At 39.0% G+C, this 18,732-nt stretch overlaps 1 protein-coding gene across 1 annotated transcript in view; it reads right to left on the bottom strand.

The window, feature by feature from the left end:
* Positions 1 to 723: 723 nt before the first annotated feature.
* Positions 724 to 18,732, bottom strand: part of EHHADH (enoyl-CoA hydratase and 3-hydroxyacyl CoA dehydrogenase) — a 42,979-nt gene continuing 24,970 nt past the window's right edge. The window contains exons 5-6 of the mRNA XM_077754558.1: positions 11,528 to 11,869; positions 724 to 3,645 (exon numbers count right to left, since the gene is read on the bottom strand). Of these exons, the coding sequence (XP_077610684.1) occupies positions 2,396 to 3,645; positions 11,528 to 11,869 (1,592 nt within the window). The 3' untranslated portion in view covers positions 724 to 2,395. The remainder of the gene's footprint in view (positions 3,646 to 11,527; positions 11,870 to 18,732) is intronic.

The following is an 18,732-nucleotide window of genomic DNA, read 5'->3' as shown; positions in this document are numbered from 1 at the left end:
GAGCTGTCAGCGCAGAGCCTGAGGAGGGGCTCGAACTCACAAACCATCAGATCATGACCTGAGCTGAAGTTGGATGCTTAACCGACTGAGCCACCCAGTTGCCTCCAGATATATTGTCTATTGTTGTCTTTTTTATAAAGATTTTATTTTTTATTTTATTTTTATTTTTTAATGCTTATTTTTGAGAGAGAGAAAGAGAGACAGAGAATGCAAGTGGGGGAAGGGCAGAGAGAGAAGGAGACCTAGAATCCAAAGCAGGCTCCAGGCTCTGAGCTGTTAGCACAGAGCCCAAGGTGGGGCTTGAACTCACAAATCGTGGGATCATGACCCGAGCTGAAGTCGGATGTTTAACTGAGTGAGCCACTCAGTTACCCTTAAAGATTTTATTTTTAAGTAATCTTTGCACCCAATGTGGGACTTGAACTCACAACCCCAAATCAAGAGTTGCACACTGTACCGATTGATCCAGCCAGCGCCTGGATCTTGTTATCTTTAATTTCCAGAACCAATTTATATAGAAACCAGCAATATACAATTTAAAAATTATTCTAAATTAAACTACCATTCAAGGAACACTCTAGGGTTTTTGTTTTTGATACTGGAAAACTTATATTCATTCAAGATTTCTCTATCAGAACTTGTCATAATTTTATTTGGGTTCACAGGGGAAAATACCATTAAAATAGTTCATTTACATCACACTGAAGGACATCTTGAGCTCATTTGTTTTATTTACTTATTTATTGACAATTTTGAGGAATAATTCACATACCATACAATTCACTCATTTAAAACTACACAACTCAGTAGTTTTCTAGTAGATTCATAGAGTTATATAACCATCACCACAATAATTTTAGAATGTTTTCATCAACCCAAAAAGAATCCCTGTTCCCATTAGCAGTCACACCCCATTCCCTACCCCCTAAATATTCCACTCTTAGGCATCCTATGATCTTCTGTCTTTCTCTACAGGTTTGCCTACTTTGGAAGTTTCATATAAATGTCCATACAATACGTGGCCTTCTGTGATTGGCTTCTTTCATTTAGCATGGCACTTTGAAGGTTCATCATGTTGTAGTACATATCAGTACTTTATTTCTTTTTATGACCAAATATTCTATTATATGGCTATACTATACTTTGTTTATCTATTCATCAGTTGATGAAGATTTAGGTTGTTTTCAACTTGCAGCTCTTATTAAGAATACTGCTAAACACATTTGTGTACAAGTTTTTGTGTTGACCAGCCTATTAAAAGTAAAAGGAGAACTCTTATAATTACAACAAAACTATACAGAATTTACTTTGCAGTAATGTAAGACTTTTCAAGATTCAACAATTTTCATATCCGCCATCACAAAAGCTCATCATGAGACGGAAACTGGTATCATTACTTTACCACAGAATCAGAGGAGATTAGATGTTTTCTAAGACCCCTTCTTACATTAAGTCAATAATTACTACTTTCTGTTTCTTCTCCATGCACAGAAAAGAAAGATAGGTTGTAGACATTTCTGGGTCCTGAGGAAATTATCAACAAACATTACTGAGCTCATTACAAGCAGCAAGCACAACTGTGCACATGGAACTGGGCTGTAGACAGAAGTAATACACCAAGTACGACTTGCCAGGCTACTCTGAGTTCCCCATGCTAGTGTGAAGTACTTGACTCCCTCACTATTTCCCAACTGTGTTTTGCCTACTTTAATACTGTTATGCTTTTGACACTCTTCCTTTCCTTCTGGTTACTACTTCTGCCTCTCCTTGGGGAACTTTCCATTCTCACTCACAAAGATCCTCATCATTGACTCAACTCTGCCAACTATCTCCACTCCACCTCCAAGACTATGGACTAAACTTCATCACGGCTTTCTATGCTGGATTAATGCCCCCTCTGGACTCCAGGTTGGCCAAGTGCTGTGCAAGATGCTCAGGAGGTACACAATGGATGTTTGTTAAATGAAGGATCTATTAAGATTTCCTATCAGTTCCACGTGTGTGAGGTTTAAAGGGGTAAAAATGAATTTGTGGCTTAGTTGAATTTTTCAGTCATTAATTAATGACATACTTCTCCAGTGATCAAAGCATTTGGAATCCTCAACTTATTCATGAGTCTCTTTCCTCAGCTATTTATGGTAATACAGTTGATTCAGTGGGATTGAAATGATTTACTCAATAGAGACAGATTCAGAGGCATAGGAAGCAAACTCCTAAAGATTTGACCCATTAGAATAATCAGACAGAAGACCCAAAGAGAAGGTTTATCTAACCAATTATTTCTTTTGCTTTGTATTTCAGAGCAATCTTACTTCAGATCTTTGGATTTAATTTCAGTGAAATTCAGTGAACATCAGCTGAGCTCAGTATGGGAGGTATAACCTGGAAGGCTGAATCACAATTTACTGCTAGGGGGTCCTGCCAAGCTTTGCCATTCTTTCAGAGGAGGGTTTCCTAGAGAAGCCAATTTTTTCAGATAGTCACAGGGCTCTAGTTGTGGAATATCAGGATTCTGTCTATAATATTTCTGCAACTTCTCTAGCACTATGGGCAACCCAACTGTGGAGGCATAGAACATGGGTCCCCCCTTGTGTCTTGGCCATCCATACCCATGTAAATAGATAATATCAATGTGCTCTGGAATAGCAGCTATCCCTTCTTCCAAGATACGGAATGCTTCATTGATGAGTGAATATAAGCAGCGCTCACGGATCTCATCCTGGCTAATGATGCGTGGTTCAATGCAACAGATTTTTCTGTACTGTGACAGAAATTTAGAAAGCCAGGGATCAGGTTTGTAAATCCTACCCAATGGCTTATCATATTGATACCAACCCTTACCTGTCTTCTGGCCAAATCGTCCTGATTCACAGAGAATATCAGGAATTGGGCAATATCTCCCATTGTCCCGCTTTCGGGAAATAGTTCCTGGAGGCAATGTAGGTCCAGTAAGGCCTTTCCCTTGTCGACATTTCCAACCCACGTCCAATCCAGAAAGATCTGACACTCTAAAAGGTCCCATTTTGAAACCAAACTCTTCCAGCACCTGATCTATGTTTTCCGGAGTACTGCCTTCTTCTAACAAGAAATGTGCCTGATCGTAATAAGGATTCAACATTCGATTGCCAACAAACCCATAACAGTTACCTACAACTACTCCAATTTTTTTAATCTTTTTTGATAAATTCATAACTGTGGCAATAGTAGTAGGGGAAGAGTATTGGCTGGGAATAATCTCTAACAACTTCATGACATGAGCTGGTGAGAAGAAGTGAGTGCCAATGACCAAGTGAGGGCGGTCAGTGGAAGAAGCAATCTCATCAATGTCCAAGGTTGAAGTATTGGTGCACAAAAAAGCTTCTGGCTTGCACACAACTGACAATTCAGCAAAGACTTGCTTCTTCAGGTTAATGTCCTCAAATACTGCTTCAATGACTAAATCTACACCACCAAGCTCTTTCATAGATGTAGTTAACCTGGGTTTTGGTCCTGACCAATGCTGCATTTTGGATGCTTCCTTTTCCAAAATGGAGGTTATTATCCCATCGGCAGTCTCTAGCTGCTTCTTGTCCAATTCTACAGCAATCACAGGGATCTTGGCCTTTGCAAAAGAAATGACAATGCCTCGGCCCATTGTTCCCAAACCTGCAGACAAGAGTGAAGCAGGGAAAGAATGATTCATTGCTGTTGGGAACTGGAAAAGTACTCAGTAAATGAGAATCTTCTGTGGCAATGGGGCATTTATAGAGATCAATTCAAGGAATACAAATAGAAGCTGCATGCTCGGTCAAAGAGGATGACCTTCCCTGATAGAGGAAGACTGTTCTTTGGTCAAGAGTATATGAGTAGCTGCTAGAACCTCCAAACAAGCTCTTAAGGAATACAAATGGATTGAATATTAGTTAAGATTAGGCACTGTGTTAAGTGTTCCAGAGGATGGGACATTCCGTAATATTCACACACATACACTATTAGAATTAATAAACAAGTTCAGCCAGGTTGCATTATACAAGATCTATATACAAAAATCACTTGTATTTCTAAATACTATCAATGAACAATCTGAATATGAAATTAATAAAACAAAACTTCTTATAATAGCATTAAAAAGAATGAAATACTTCAGAATAAATTTAAGAATTGTAAAGCTTGTACCCTAAAAACAAGGAAACATTGTTGAAATAAAATAAAGACCTAAATAAATAGAAAGACATCCCATGTTCATAGATCAGAAGACTTAATATTGTTAAAATGGCAATAGTACCCAAATTGATCTACAGATCCAATGTAATCCCTATCAAAAATCCAGCTGGCTTTTTGCAGAAATTAACATGATAGTCATAAAATTCATATAGAAATACAAGTAACTTAGAATAACCAAAATAATATTGAAAAAGAAGAACAAAAAGTTGGAAGATTTACTCTTCCCAATTTAAAAACTTATGACAAAGCTACGGTATTCAAGAAAGTGTGGTATAAGGATAGATATATAGATCAATGAAATAGAATTGAGAGTCCTGAAATAATCTCATAACTTATAGCCAATTTTTGATATGGTGCCAAGGTAATTCAATGGGGAAAGGACAGTCTTTTCAGCAAATAATGCTGGGATAAGAGGATATCCATTGGCAAAAGAATGATGTTGGACTCCTAGCTCATACCATCTACAAAAATTAATTCAAATTGGATCACAGACTGAAGAGTTAAAACTGTAAAACTCTTATAAGTAAATCTCCATGACCTTGGATAAGGCAATGATTTCTTAGATGTGATACCAAAAACATAAGCAGCATAAGAAAAATAGATAAATTAGACACTATCAAAATTAAAAATTTGTGTGCTTCAAAAGATGCCATAAGGAAAATAAAAAGAACCCATGGAATCATATACCTAGTAAAGGACTTGCATCAAAATATATAGGGAACTCTAACAACACACAATAAGAATACAATTTAATTTAAACTTTTCTCCAAAGAAAATATATAAATAACTAATGAGCATATGAGGAGATGCATCATTAATCATAAGGGAAATGCAAATCAAAGCCACAATGAGCTATCATTTCACATCCACTAGGAGAGCTATAATTTTAAAAAAAGACAATATAAAGTTCTAGTGAGGATGGGGGGAAATTCTAACCCTGATATATGGCTGGAAAATTGTAAAATAGTGCAGCTGCTGTGGAAAACAATTTGGAAGTTCTTCAAAATGCTAAACATGGAGTTACGTATGACCCAGCAATTCTAGTCCTAGGTAAGTAGGTAGGTAGGTTTGTGTATATATATCCTCAAAAGAATTGTATACATATATCCACACAAAACTTTTACATAAATGTTCAGGGCAGCATTATTCAGAATAGCTAAAAAGTACAAAGAAGAGCTGAATATCCATCAACTGATGAATGGATAAATAAAATGCATCCATACAGTGGAATATTATTCAGCTATTAAAAGGAATAGTACTGATCCGAATAAAGAATAAAGTCCTACAACATAGATGAACCTTAAAAACATTATGCTATGATCTATACCATGGAATACTACATGGCAATGAGAAACAATGAAATCTGGCCATGTGTAGCAACATGAATGGACCTTGAGGGTGTTATGCTGAGCGAAATAAGTCAGGCAGAGAAGGAAAATATCATATGTTTGCATGTATAGGAGGATTAGGAGGAACTTGACGGAGGAACAAGGGGGAGAAGAAGGGCGGAAATGGTGGGGGAAAGGGAGAGAGGCAAACCATGAGACACTCTTGAACGCTAGAACAAACTGAGGACTGATGGGTGGGGGGGAGGAGGGATGGGCATGGAGGAGGGCACTTGTGGGGATGAGNTTTCCAAAGGAGAATGGCAGAGCCATTAGTTGGGAAAAACAACTGGTCCTAGATGACCATATGGAGCAAGCAGGAAATAAATCTTTATTGTATTAAACCATTATTATCTACTACAGCAGCAGGTTATCTGTTACCTAGCCAACCCATTGTGGATGAAACTGACTAGCTTTGGGATTGGACTTGAATACAGAATGCTATCAGCCATCAGAAATCATTGTTTCTCTGGAATACATTTAATTTTCAAACTGCATTAACTTATTTAATATGATAAATAAATTATTTGAAAATGTTTTTTTCCCCCAAATTAATAAACATCTGCATTTCACTCAGTAGCAAGAAGGCTGGATAGTTCNTTCTCTGGAATACATTTAATTTTCAAACTGCATTAACTTATTTAATATGATAAATAATTTGAAAATGTTTTTCTCCCCCAAATTAATAAACATCTGCATTTCACTCAGTAGCAAAAAGGCTGGATAGCACTTGCTATCACTGCGATAGCAACTTGTATCCTAAACTTTAGTCTGGGTAAATAGGTGGTAGAGCATGGGGTTCAAAACCCTGGCCTCCTGACTCTCAGTCCCAAGCTTCACATAACATTTCTACCATTACAGAAATTATAATCGCACAGAGACAATGAGGACTAACAAGCTGTAGCGTGAAAGCACTTTGTAAAGTGTAGCGTAAGGTAGGTGATATCTCAGAACTGACAACAGAGCAGGGAAGGAAAGGCACTTCTGAAGGTACAGTTTTTTAAAAATATTTTTTAATGTTTTATTTGTTTCTGAGAGAGAGAGACAGACAGACAGACAGCGTGAGTAGGGGAGGGTCAGAGAGAGAAGGAGATACAGAATCTGAAGCAGGCTCCAGGCTCTGAACTAGCCATCAGCACACAGCCCTACATGAGGCTCGAACCCACGAACTGTGTGATCATGACCTGAGCCAAAGCTGGACGTTTAACAGACTGAGCCACCCAGACGCCCCCAGTTGTTTTCTTTTTTAATGTTTTATTTTATTTGTGAGGGAGAGACAGCAAGCACCAAGTGAGGGAGGGGGAGAGAGAGAGAAGGAGACAGAGAATCCGAAGCAGACTCCAGGCTCCAAGCCATCAGTGCAGAGCCCAACACTGGGCTCGAACTCACAAACCATAAGATCATGGCCTAATCTGAAGTCAGACACTTAACCAACTGAGCCACCCACGTGCCCCAATAGAGTAGAGTTCTTCAGAGTTCACCTCTCAGAGAAGATCTGCTAAACAACCTTTGGGGCTACAAATCCACTCACACTCCAAATCATAAAGTGAGCCAGATTAATGCTTTTTGCAAGTGTCCTAGCCATAATTTTAGATTCTCTTTAGCTCTATAAACTGACACAGCTCATTTAATCACTGAAACCAAAACATACATGAAAACACAGTATGTATTTCTTTTAAAAAGTTCTTAGCTCTTTTCATAAACTTGTGGTCTCTAAGATCTCAAAAACAATGGTCTGAAAAACCAAGCTTTTCACTGTTGGGAATTACCTTTTCAAAGGTACATATTATATTAATATTGGCTTTAGTTTTCCTAATTTTTCCTCATTAAACACATACAAACAGGAGCAAGGAGTCCTGCTTCCCTAATAACATATTGCCTTTAACTGCCATGGAATTAAATCTGGTCAAGAACCTGTTTTTTTGACAGACATAAATAAAGAATAAGGGATGCCTTCACTACTGGTTCTGGAGTTCTAGTCCACTGCAGTCTCTTCCTCTTTTGACGACCTTGAGAGCCCAGCCCTGTTCTGAGAAGCCTGGAAATGGGCTCATGGAAGTGCACACTTGGGTTTTCGCCAGAGGGCAGAGTGGAAGGGCGATGAGTCATGGAGTGTTTGAAGATGCTGACAAGAGTGTAGCTGATGTGATGACCCTGGAAATGAAATGTGAATAGACAAGAAAGTCAAGATAAGGGGAGCTGATCAAGTAATGGATGCAGCTGGAGTAACCAAGTAAGAGATGTGGAAAGATACAAGGTTGTGGGGGAAAGTTTGGATTTGGAATTTCAGCATGGAGAAATATTCAGGGTAAAGACAAGACCCATGGTAAAGGCATGAATAGGGGTCATGGAATTGAAGTGAGGTGAACATCACTGGATCTGTGGAGGCAAAGGCACCCAGAAGGAATAGGGCTGGATACATGGTCCACATGGATGATGAAGATAATCAGGGTGGCAGCAGGATTTGGGGGAAAGTGGATAACTGTGAGCCAGGTACCAGAATTTTCAGCCAAGTGGAGGCAGGGGTAGGGGGAAGCAATGACAGTAATGAGAAGGGACACAGTGACAAGAGCAGATGGCAGAGCCACAGAGGAGTGTCCTGAAAGAGATAATGGTCTGAGAAGGGAATTGGGAAGTGCCACTGGGGCCCCTGGGCTGTGAGAGAAGCAGTAGCATTCTCCTGAGAGGGCTGCAGGAGGAGTGTGTGCCCAGAGTAAGCCAGGTTATAGGCAGGAGACACACAGAAGTCATTAATGAAGCAGAAGAGGCTGTAGGAGCATTCTGGAGGGCACTGGGTGCAGTGGGAGGCTGAGTCACAATGAACAAGTATAGGGTAGTATGGGGACAGGCATGAAGAAGGGAGAAATGACCAAACTCTCTCACTTTATTTGTATCCAAGTTACCATCTATATATTTTAAATGCTTTTTCTTTAAAAAATTTTTAATGTTTATTTATTTCTGAGAGAGACAGTGTGAGCAGGGTAAGGGGAGAGAGAGAGGGAGATGCAGAATCTGAAGCAGGCTCTAGGCTCTGAGCTGTCAGCATAGAGCCCAACATAGAGCTCAAACTCACAAACTGTGAGATCAGGACCCAAGCAGAAGTCAGACGTTCAACTGACTGAGCCACCTAGGTGCCCTTAAATGCTTTTTCAAATATTTTTCTGAACAATGTGAGGTACACTTAAAAAAAAAATAACTCCAGGGGTGCTTAGGTGGCTCAGTCAGTTAAGTGCCCAACTCTTTATTTCAGTTGAAATCATGATCTCACACTTTGTGAGATTAAGCCCTGCATCGGGCTCTGCACTCATAGGGCAGAACCTGCCTAGGATTCTCTCTCTCCTTCTCTCTCTGCTCTTCCCCTGCTCGCTCTCTCTCTCTCTCTCTCTCTCTCTCACTCAAAATAAATAAATAAACTTAAAAAAAAAAAAAAGACTTCAGACTTTTAGATATTTCATGTCAGACATGAATCTGGAATTTTTTTTAAAAAGGCTCACAACAAGGAAATAGGGAAACTTTCAAACAATGGTTGACCAATACAATACTGATATATTTTACCTTTGCTATTATATTGCATTAATTATTCTTGGCTTGAAGGAATATAGAGAAGAAACAGGGTAACTGCACAACAACTTAGGAATAAATATTGGTGCTGCTGAAAAAGCACAAAAAAAGGAACACTCATAGTTCTCTGTCACACTCTCTCTACCCACCTCTTTTAAAAACCACAACTGGGGGTGCATGGGTGGCTCAGTCAGTTAAGTGTCCAACTCCTGATTTTGGCTTAGGTCATGATCTTATGGTTCATGGGGTCAAGCCCTACATTGGGCTCTGTGCTGATGGCATGGAGCCTGCTTGGGTTTCTCTCTCTCTCCCTCTCTCTATGCCCCTCCCTTGCTGTGAGCATGTGCTTCTTGTTCTCTTTCTCAAAATAAACAAACATTAAACAAAATCAAAAGTGAATGAGTTAATGCTGGAAGGAGCACAGTGTGACTGATAACAATAGGCTAAGAAGATGTTGAGCAGGCTCTTTCCCTCCAAACTGGGTTGGTGCTGGAGAGCTGAGTGAGGTTTAAGAAAGCTGACACTTTCAGTACACCTCGTCCCCCAGAAAGACTGTACATAAGCTGACACATATAACATTTTGCTTACCATTTCATGGGGTTTGAAATCTACCAAAGAACCTTTATCTGATATGCCATTTGCAAATATCTTCTCCCATTCTGTTGGTTGCCGTTTAGTTTTGTTGATTGTTTCCTCTGTAGTGCAGAAGCTTGTTATCTTGATGAGGTCCCAATAGTTCATTTTTGCGATGGAATGGGAAAAGATATTTGCAAATGACATATCAGATAAAGGGTCAGTATCCAAAATCTATAAAGAACTTACCATACTCAACACCCAAAAAACAAATAATCCAGGGAAGAAATGGGCAGAAGACACGAATAGACACTTTTCCAAGAAGACATCCAAAAGGCCAACAGACACATGAAAAGATGTTTAACACCATTCATCATCAGGGAAGTACAAATCAAAACCACACTGAGATACCATCTCACACCAGTCAGAGTGGCTAAAACTAACAACTCAGGCAACAACAGATGTTGGCGAGGATGTGGAGAAATGGAAATCCTCTTACACTGTTGGTGGGAATGCAAACTGGTGCAGCCACTCTGGAGAACAGTGTGGAGGTTCCGCAAAAAATTAAAAATAGAATTACCTTACAGTACTACTAGAAATGTATCCAAGGGATACAGGAGCATTCATTCACTCATACATAGGGGCACATGTACCCTAATGTTTATAGCAGCACTTTCAACAATAGCCAAATCATGGAAAAAGCCCAAATGTCCATCAACTGATGAATGGATAAAGAAGGTGTGGTTTATATATTCAATAGAATACTACTTAGCAATGAGAAAGAATGAAATCTTGCCATTTGCAACAACATGTATGGAACTGGAGGGTATTATGCTAAGTGAAATAAGTCAGAGAAAGAGAGATATCCTATGTTTTCACTCATATGTAGAATTTGAGGAACTTAACAAAAGACCATGGGGGAAGGAAAGGGGAAAAAATAGTTTCAAAGAGAGAGGGAGGCAAACCATAAGAGACTCTTAGATACAGAGAGCAAACTGAGGGTTGATGGGAAGTACAGGGGAGAGGGGAAAATGGGTGATGGGCACTGAGGAGGACACTTGTTCGGATGAGCACTGGGTGTTGTATATAAGCAATGAATCATGGTAATCTACTCCTGAAGCCAAGAGCACACTATATACACTGTATGTTAGCCAACTTGACAATAAATTATATCTTTAAAAATAATAAAATGAAATAAAACCCACCAAAGACCATTCTTTGATCAAGACTAAGAGCAAAGGAAGATTAGGAAAGTAGAGCCAAGAAGCTAATCAGAGGGCTAGCTTCTGAGGAAAGAAGACATTTTGTTTGGGAATATTCCTGAGGGAAAAATTAAGGAGGTTACTATTTCAGGGTGCAGAGGGATTTGAGGATAGTGGTATCCAATGAAAAGGAGTGAATGGATCCAGGGACCAGAAAGGCAGAGCCTTCATTCTAAATACCTAGCTACAAGAGTGACAGACCATTCCTTGAAATGTGGTACAAATAATAACCACTGTTGGGAAGTCCAGGAGTGAGAGATTCATGCAGGGAAGAGGAGATAAGTAAAAAATGCCCAGAATCTGGAGTCAGACAGAGTGAATGTCAGATCCTTATACCACTTGTGTTTAGCTTATTGGTGGAAAGGTTGGTGTCTCTAGGCTTCACATGTAAAATGAAGATAATTCATGGGCTGGGGTACAAAATAAGTTAGCTACACAAGTAACGTGTTTAGTATAGAGTCTGGTACCCAGTGGCCCTAAGCAAACAGTAGCACTTTATATGTGCAGATTTGGAGAATGCCTTTAACCACACCATGTTCTTACCAAGAACGCCAACTGAGGAGATGGGCCGCGCTGACACTGTTTTCCAGGATGCTCCTGAGGGAGTTGACCACTTATTTGCCTTTCTCTCAGCAAAGAAAACATATTGCAGTGCTTGAGCCTGCCCTGATTTCAGAAGGTACATAAACAGCTCCTCCTCTTTCTTGATGCCCACCTCATAGGGGTATTGTACGGCAGCCTGGACTGCACGGACACAAGTCTCCTGAGAAAGGCACCCAGGATGCTGCTTCCGCATCTTCAAAAGGGCTTCGTTGAATATGCCATCCATGTTGGGCAAGCTCTGAATTGGCTTGTTGCAGAGTCTACGGGATTCTAGAGATTGATCTTCCAGAAATAAGAAAGAAAATCACATCTTTGGAAATGTTACTTGTACCAAGGGAATATTAACATGTAGTAACAACAACAACAACAATAATAATAATTCCTATTCAAATTCAAAATACAAAATTAAATACTATTCATGAAAATATTTAATGTAACGCTAATATCAAAATATGTTATCTTTGCACCTCAGTTCTGTAAGGTAGAATTCAACAGATTCAAAGCAATCTTCAAATTACCTAATTTAGGCATAAAAATTGCATTTTCCTTCTGTTCCAAAGCCAAGACAGTGTCATAATAGATTAAATATTCAACTCTCTGTAGGTTTAAGGAAAATATTTCTGAGTTAAGAATATTTTAGATTCAAAATAATCTTAACTCCATTCCTAACAGTAACAAAAACTGAAAAACACCTAGGAAAGAAGGCAGTGCTATATTGGTACAAGGAGAGACATACAAATCAGTGGAAGAGAACTGAATGTTTGAAATTTAATCCTGACAATTAGAACCAACTGATTTTCTTTTTTTTTTTTACTTTTTNAACCAACTGATTTTCAACACAAGTGCCAAAACAATTCAAGTAAAGTAAGGAGAGTTTTTCAATAAATGGTGCTGAAATAACTGGATAGATACATGCAAAAAAAAAAAACAAAACAATAATAATAGATCCTTACCTAGAGCCATATACAAAAATTAACTCACAGTGGATCATAAATCTAAATTGAAGACCTAAAACTATAAAAATCTGTAGAACAAAACAGAAAGTCTTCAGGACCTCGGGTTAGGCAGAATATTCTTATCATGATCCATGAAAGAAAAAAAATCAATAAACCAGACTTCATCAAAATTAAAGATGTTGTACTTCAAAGAACACCATTAGGAAAATGAAATGACAAGCCATAAACTGGGCGGAAATATGTGTATGGTAGGCAGAGTAATGCCCCCTTCCCCATGTCTACTACCTAATGCCTAGAACCTATGCATATATAACCCTACAAGGCAAAGGGACTCTACAGATATGATTAATGTTAAAAAACCTGAGATGAAATTATCCTTTATTGTCTAGATGTCCCAACCTAATCACACAAGTCCTTAAAAGAGGAGACCCTTTCCCAGCTGTGTTGAGAGAGACATTGATGAGGAGGAAAGGTCAGAGAGATGCAGCATGGGGAAGATTCGACCCCAAGATTCGATGATGTGGCTTTGAAGATGGAGGTAAGAGGCCAAGAATCTAGGAACTCAGTGGCCTCTAAGCCATTCATTTGAATTTACAACCAGCAAGAACTTGGAAATGTTGGTCCTACAGCACAAGACACTGAATTGTGCCAACAACCTGAGTGAGCAGGAGACAGATTTTCCCCTAAAGCCTCCAGAAAGGAGTACAGCTGCAGACACTGGATTTTAGGCCAGTGAGAACCTCCTACCAGATTTCTAACCTATTGATCTGTATGATAATAAATTTGTGTTGTTTAAACTACAAAGCTTGCGGTAATTGATATCAAAGCAACAGAAAACTAATATGATTTACAAATCAAATATCAAATGACGTATTTGTATCCAGAGTATTTAAAACATGTTTGTTTCTTAATAGTAAGAAGGCAGACAACTCAATTATTTAAATGGGCAAAAATATGAGTGGATATTTCACCAAAGAGAATATATGAATGGCTAATACATATGTGAAAAGGTATTCAACATCATCAATCATTAAGGCAATGCAAATTAAAGCCACAGTGATAAAAAAACAAACAAACCATAGTCAATGTGGTAGGTAATCCCTAAGTAATGGGGTGTCATTTTTGAGATGCAGTTACAAAAAGACTCTGGCTTCAGTCTTGTTCACCATCTTTTGCTCTCTCACTTGTTCATTTTGATGGAGGCCAGCTGCCATGTGTGAGCTGCCCTTTGCCCATGTGGCAAAGAAGTGAAGGAGACCTTCAGCCAACAGCTGAACAATAGAACATAGCTATACATTAGAATACTATTCAGCAATCAAAATACTATCGGCAAACTACTGATATATGCTACAGTTCCAATGAGCCTCAAAACATACAAACTGAAAGAAGCCAGATACAAAAAATTACATATATATGATGCCATTCATAGTAAATGTCCAGAAAGGCAAATCTATAAAGACGGAACGATCAGTGGTTGCCTAAGGCCAGGGGTGTGGAAGTGGGGTAAGCTGCAAAAAGACTTGAGGGAAATTTTGGGGGCAATGGCAAGCCCTTAAAACTGATTAATGGGGATGGTTATGCAACTCTATAAAGTGAATTATGCTTCATTAAAGCTGTTTTTTAAAATGCCTAGAAATGAATTTATCAAGAAATATACAAGACCTTTAAGAATATAAATACACCATTTTATTGAAGAACATATAATAAGACCTTAATAAAGAGAGTGACTCCATGTTTCTGGTTATAAACATTTAATAGCAAGAAAATATAAATATTGTCCATATATAATATATGAATTTCTCATTAGAATCCTTGTGGTTCTAAACTTTAAAAAAAATAACTCAACAGGGGAACCTGGCTAGCTCAGCCAATAGAGCATGTAATTTTTGATTTCAGGGTCATAATACTGAGCCCCATGTTGGTCATGGAGCCTACTTAAAAAAAACAATAATAATAAAAATAAAAATAACTCAACAGAATGATTCTAAAGTTTGCATAAAAGAATAAATGTGTATGAGAAACATTATATTATATATTAGAATATACTTACATAAAATTCCTAAAAACCTGTTATGTCCTGTTATAATGTTATCAGTCATAATTTTAAAATGTATGTCACAGAAATAAGACATTATCATTGGGGTGCCTGGGTGTCTCAGTCAGCTCAGGTCATGATCTGACTTCAGCTCAGATCATGATCTCATGGTTTGTGAGTTGGAGCCCTATGTCAGCTTTTTCCTGACAGCTCAGAGCCTGGAGCCTGCTTCAGTTTTGTGTCTCCCTCTCTCTGTCCCTCCCCACTTGCACTCTCTCTCTTTCTCACAAGTAAACATTAAAAAAAAATTTTTTAAAGAAACACATTATCAGATCTTCAAATAAAAAGAATAAATGTGTAATTTTGGCAAATTATATTGTCAAAACTGTTTTCTAAAACACTATACCAGAAACCGTTTTTTTTTTTTTTAAAGTACCGCCATCTCTTCACAGTTACACCATTATATCAGAAAGGTACACTCCAGTTAATTAGACAAAAATACCTACCAGGGCTTATAAAGCAGTTTCACTACAAATAGGTGTATGAACGTGAACCTGTCTGGCATTGGTGTGTTATTGTGTGTGCACAGGAGAGTAAGACTTGGATTTAACCCTATACACACGTGTGAGGCATTGTATAATCTCAATTTTTTTTTAAGCTAGGAGGCAATAATACTTTCTTAATGCTTGATTACTAAGTAGAATTGAAAACAATAGATTTTTTCATTAATGCTTTCTGTTAATAACAGGATTCAGGAAAGGACAGGAAGACATATGGTAAGGACATATAGCATATGGTCCCTGTTTGCTCTGCTACTGTTGGAAAGACATGAACTCCACCCAACAGGTTTCCAATTTGCTCAATTATCCAAAGTGTTAGCCTTTGATTTATGGGAAGACAAACTCAGCAGAGAAGCATGGAGACCTTTCCAGGGACTACAGCTGATTTAATTCCCAGTGGCCCCGAAAGGAAGACAGGAATGGTCAGGGGGGAGAGGAGGGAAGAGAGAGGGGCCAAGTATGTGGAGGGCCAAGTGGAAGAGGAAAGGGGGCTGAGCTGTCAGTGTTGTGGCACAAACAGGTAGCTGGGGCACTCTGTGCCAGGGACAGTGACGATATTTTCAAAACGCGTTTCTTATATATTCGGTAGTTTTAAAGTCTTGGTAATTTAAAATGTTTTTAATGTTTTATTTATTTCTGAGAGAGAGAGAGAAAGAGAGAGAAAGCACGAGCAGGGGAGGGTCAGGGAGAGAGGGAGATACAGAATCTGAAGCAGGCTCCAGGCTCTGAGCTGGACGACGCAGCACAGAGCCCGACGCGGGGCTCGAACCCACGAACCGTGAGATCATGACCCGAGCCAAAGTCGGACGCTTAACCGACCGAGCCACCCAGGCGCCTCTTAAAGTCTTGGTAACTTTAAACCCACTCAGCTGCACCTACATAATCTTAGTGCTGGATCTGTGTCCTTGTGACCTTACCAGCATTCCCTAATGCTGATTCCCTAATCAGTCTGATTAGGACTGATTGTCAACACCATAGTACTCCTCAGAGTTTTATCCGGGGAATTTAAAAAGTTCAGGTGCCCATGTCCCACTGCAGTCTCAGTTAAGAATATTTAAGGGTGGGGTCTACACATGAATATTTTAAAAAATTCAACACTTGATTTCAAGGTGTAGCCTCTGGAAAGTCCAGGAGCACAGCGTTAGGTCAGCCACGGTATAACCAGGACGGCTGCAGCTCCTGGCAAACTTTGTCCTGGGCCAGAAACAGAGAGAAAAAAAGAAAGAAAGGCCTGCTTAATGGTGTGCAGTAATTACTGCAGTAATTATTGCTGATCAGCACAATGCTGTTATCCTGGGGATACTCAGAATCTCTCAGACTGCAGATGGGCATTCTGGGAACTACCCATGGCACTTGTCCAGACCAGTCTATGGCCAAACTGAGCATGTCCACTGGAGAGTTTTGGATCAGGGCACAAATATAGATGCTTTTTCCCCGTTCAATTTCTCATCTTTTGCTGTAACTATAAAGGATGCTATTATCTTACAAATTTGTTCTGTTAGAACAAAATATACTCAGAATTTCCCCTTTGGGTCTACAGGTATGGTGTTTTCAGAGTGGGTTTCTTGTACGCCTGGTTATTTGAAAATCCTGGTAGTTTTAAATCCACTCAGCTGTACCTACATAATAAGAGAGGCAAGTAGGGCAGGTCAGCACCAACATTTGCTGCCCAGGAAAATGCAGAGGGGAGGAACTAATTAGTGATTCAAATATGCTTATAATTGAATTATTTCCTTGACCCATTCACATTTTTCCCCCTTAATTCTTTCAGGTATTCTAAGGCAGAATATTCAAGTTTTGATTTAAAAAAAGAAGCAAATCACACTCCTAAAGGAAAAAAAGAAGTGATTATTTTCCCTCTTTTCTCTCTGGTAAATTGACAGAAAGATATTCTCTGCCTCGTTTAAAGAGAGACACATGCAACTTACAGAAATGGTTACCTAAGACATAAAGGACTGTCTCTTCTCCAGTTCTGATCAATAGTAAGTAAGCTGTGTTTGTCACAGAAGCTCTGCAAAGGACAGACAGAACCACTGCACTTTTCCAGTCTTGTGGGAGGTCACCCACAGAACTTGGGTATCACAGAAAAAGGAAGCTCCATTTAGACATGAGCTTCAGCTGTCTATGTGAGGCAGGGTCACTCTGCTCTTGTGAGACATGTGTATACAAATGTTCACAGAGAGCAAAAAAATTACAAAAAAGCAGAAGATAAAATGGAGAGAAAGACGATGAAACCAGTAAGATTCGTTTAAAGCCACAAAATCGAAGTGAATAAACAGACCAAAGTCTTCAGGCAGCATTAGGATCGCTAAAAATGGCTAACACAGTGCAGTAACGGTAACAGAACCAGTGTTCATTACAGGGACAAAAACAGCATCAGGTTCACAGGTTGAGGCCCCCAGCTGGATGTCCCCTGTGCACATCTTTGAATAACAGCACACACTTTCAGCTTCACGCCAGAAACATGCACATGGGAACAGGAAATTCTTACTCAGTCTGGAAATAAGCAGGCTGCTGGCCAAATGCAAGTGCAAATAAATAGCATTTTACAGGACCCTCTCTTCCCCAGTTTAGCAAAGCAATCTGGTTTGGCCAAGTAATTTGGAATTGCTCTGCTAAACCCATTGCACTGCAGTAGTTTGAGAAGCTTCATATAACAAGAGCATTAAGATGCATGAAGCTAATTAACTTCCACAGTCAACTCTCCAGGATGCATGTTAAGTTTGCAGAGAAATTTGCGGCTACTTCCCAAATCATATTTTTAGATATATGCTAACCTCCTATAATCCCTCCCATCCATAACTGGTTCCAAAGTGCTGATTGCAACATTGACCATTGGAAATTGAAACTAAAGAAATTCCTTAATCTTTTCCATGTTATTTTTAAATCAACATTTCACCGGGAGAAGTGGGGGTGGGAGTGAGCGTGGGAGCGTGGGGTGTGAGTTGCTGGGATGGAGTGGGGATAAGCTGCATTAGTGAAATAGTTTTACAAATGAGACAGGAGAACTCAATCACTTTACATGTATTTTAAAAATTGAGGTATAAATCACATACCGTAAAAGTCACCATTTTAAAGTTCACACTTCAGTGGTTTTTCGTATACTCACAAATGCCTCTTATAAAATATAAACATATATTTATAAAAGATATTTGTGGAGCCTCTCTTTCAAGTCAATCCACCATTTTTGTTCCGGCAAATAACTACATACTCATAGCTATATTTAAAAGCAAGCAAAAACCAAAAAGAAGAAAAAGATGGAGGAGGAGAAGGAGGAGGAGGAGGAGGAGGAGGAAAAAGCCTGGAACAACAACAAAAAAGGAAAAACACAAGACCTTAAATGGAAATGAAAGGCAAAATAAATAAGCCTCTCTTAGCTGTGCATTTTGTAAGATAATGAGTGGCAAATGTACACACAATTCTTTCAGGTAGTCGTTTGTTGGTCTGCACTATTTCTCTACCTTGTATCTCTAGCATTTACCTATTACAAAGCAGCACCAAGGATCCATAGCTTTCCAAACAGAGGAATTCATTCTAAAGACAACAGCAACAAATGAATAAAATTCCCAGAGTTTTCCATAGGATTCTTAGCCT

This window comes from Crocuta crocuta, unplaced genomic scaffold, assembly GCF_008692635.1.
Source record: "Crocuta crocuta isolate KB4526 unplaced genomic scaffold, BGI_CrCroc_1.0 scaffold70, whole genome shotgun sequence".
Classification (NCBI taxonomy): Eukaryota; Metazoa; Chordata; class Mammalia; order Carnivora; family Hyaenidae; genus Crocuta; species Crocuta crocuta.
The sequence above is the reverse complement of the archived record's forward strand: the minus strand, read 5'-3'. Positions and strand labels throughout refer to the sequence as shown.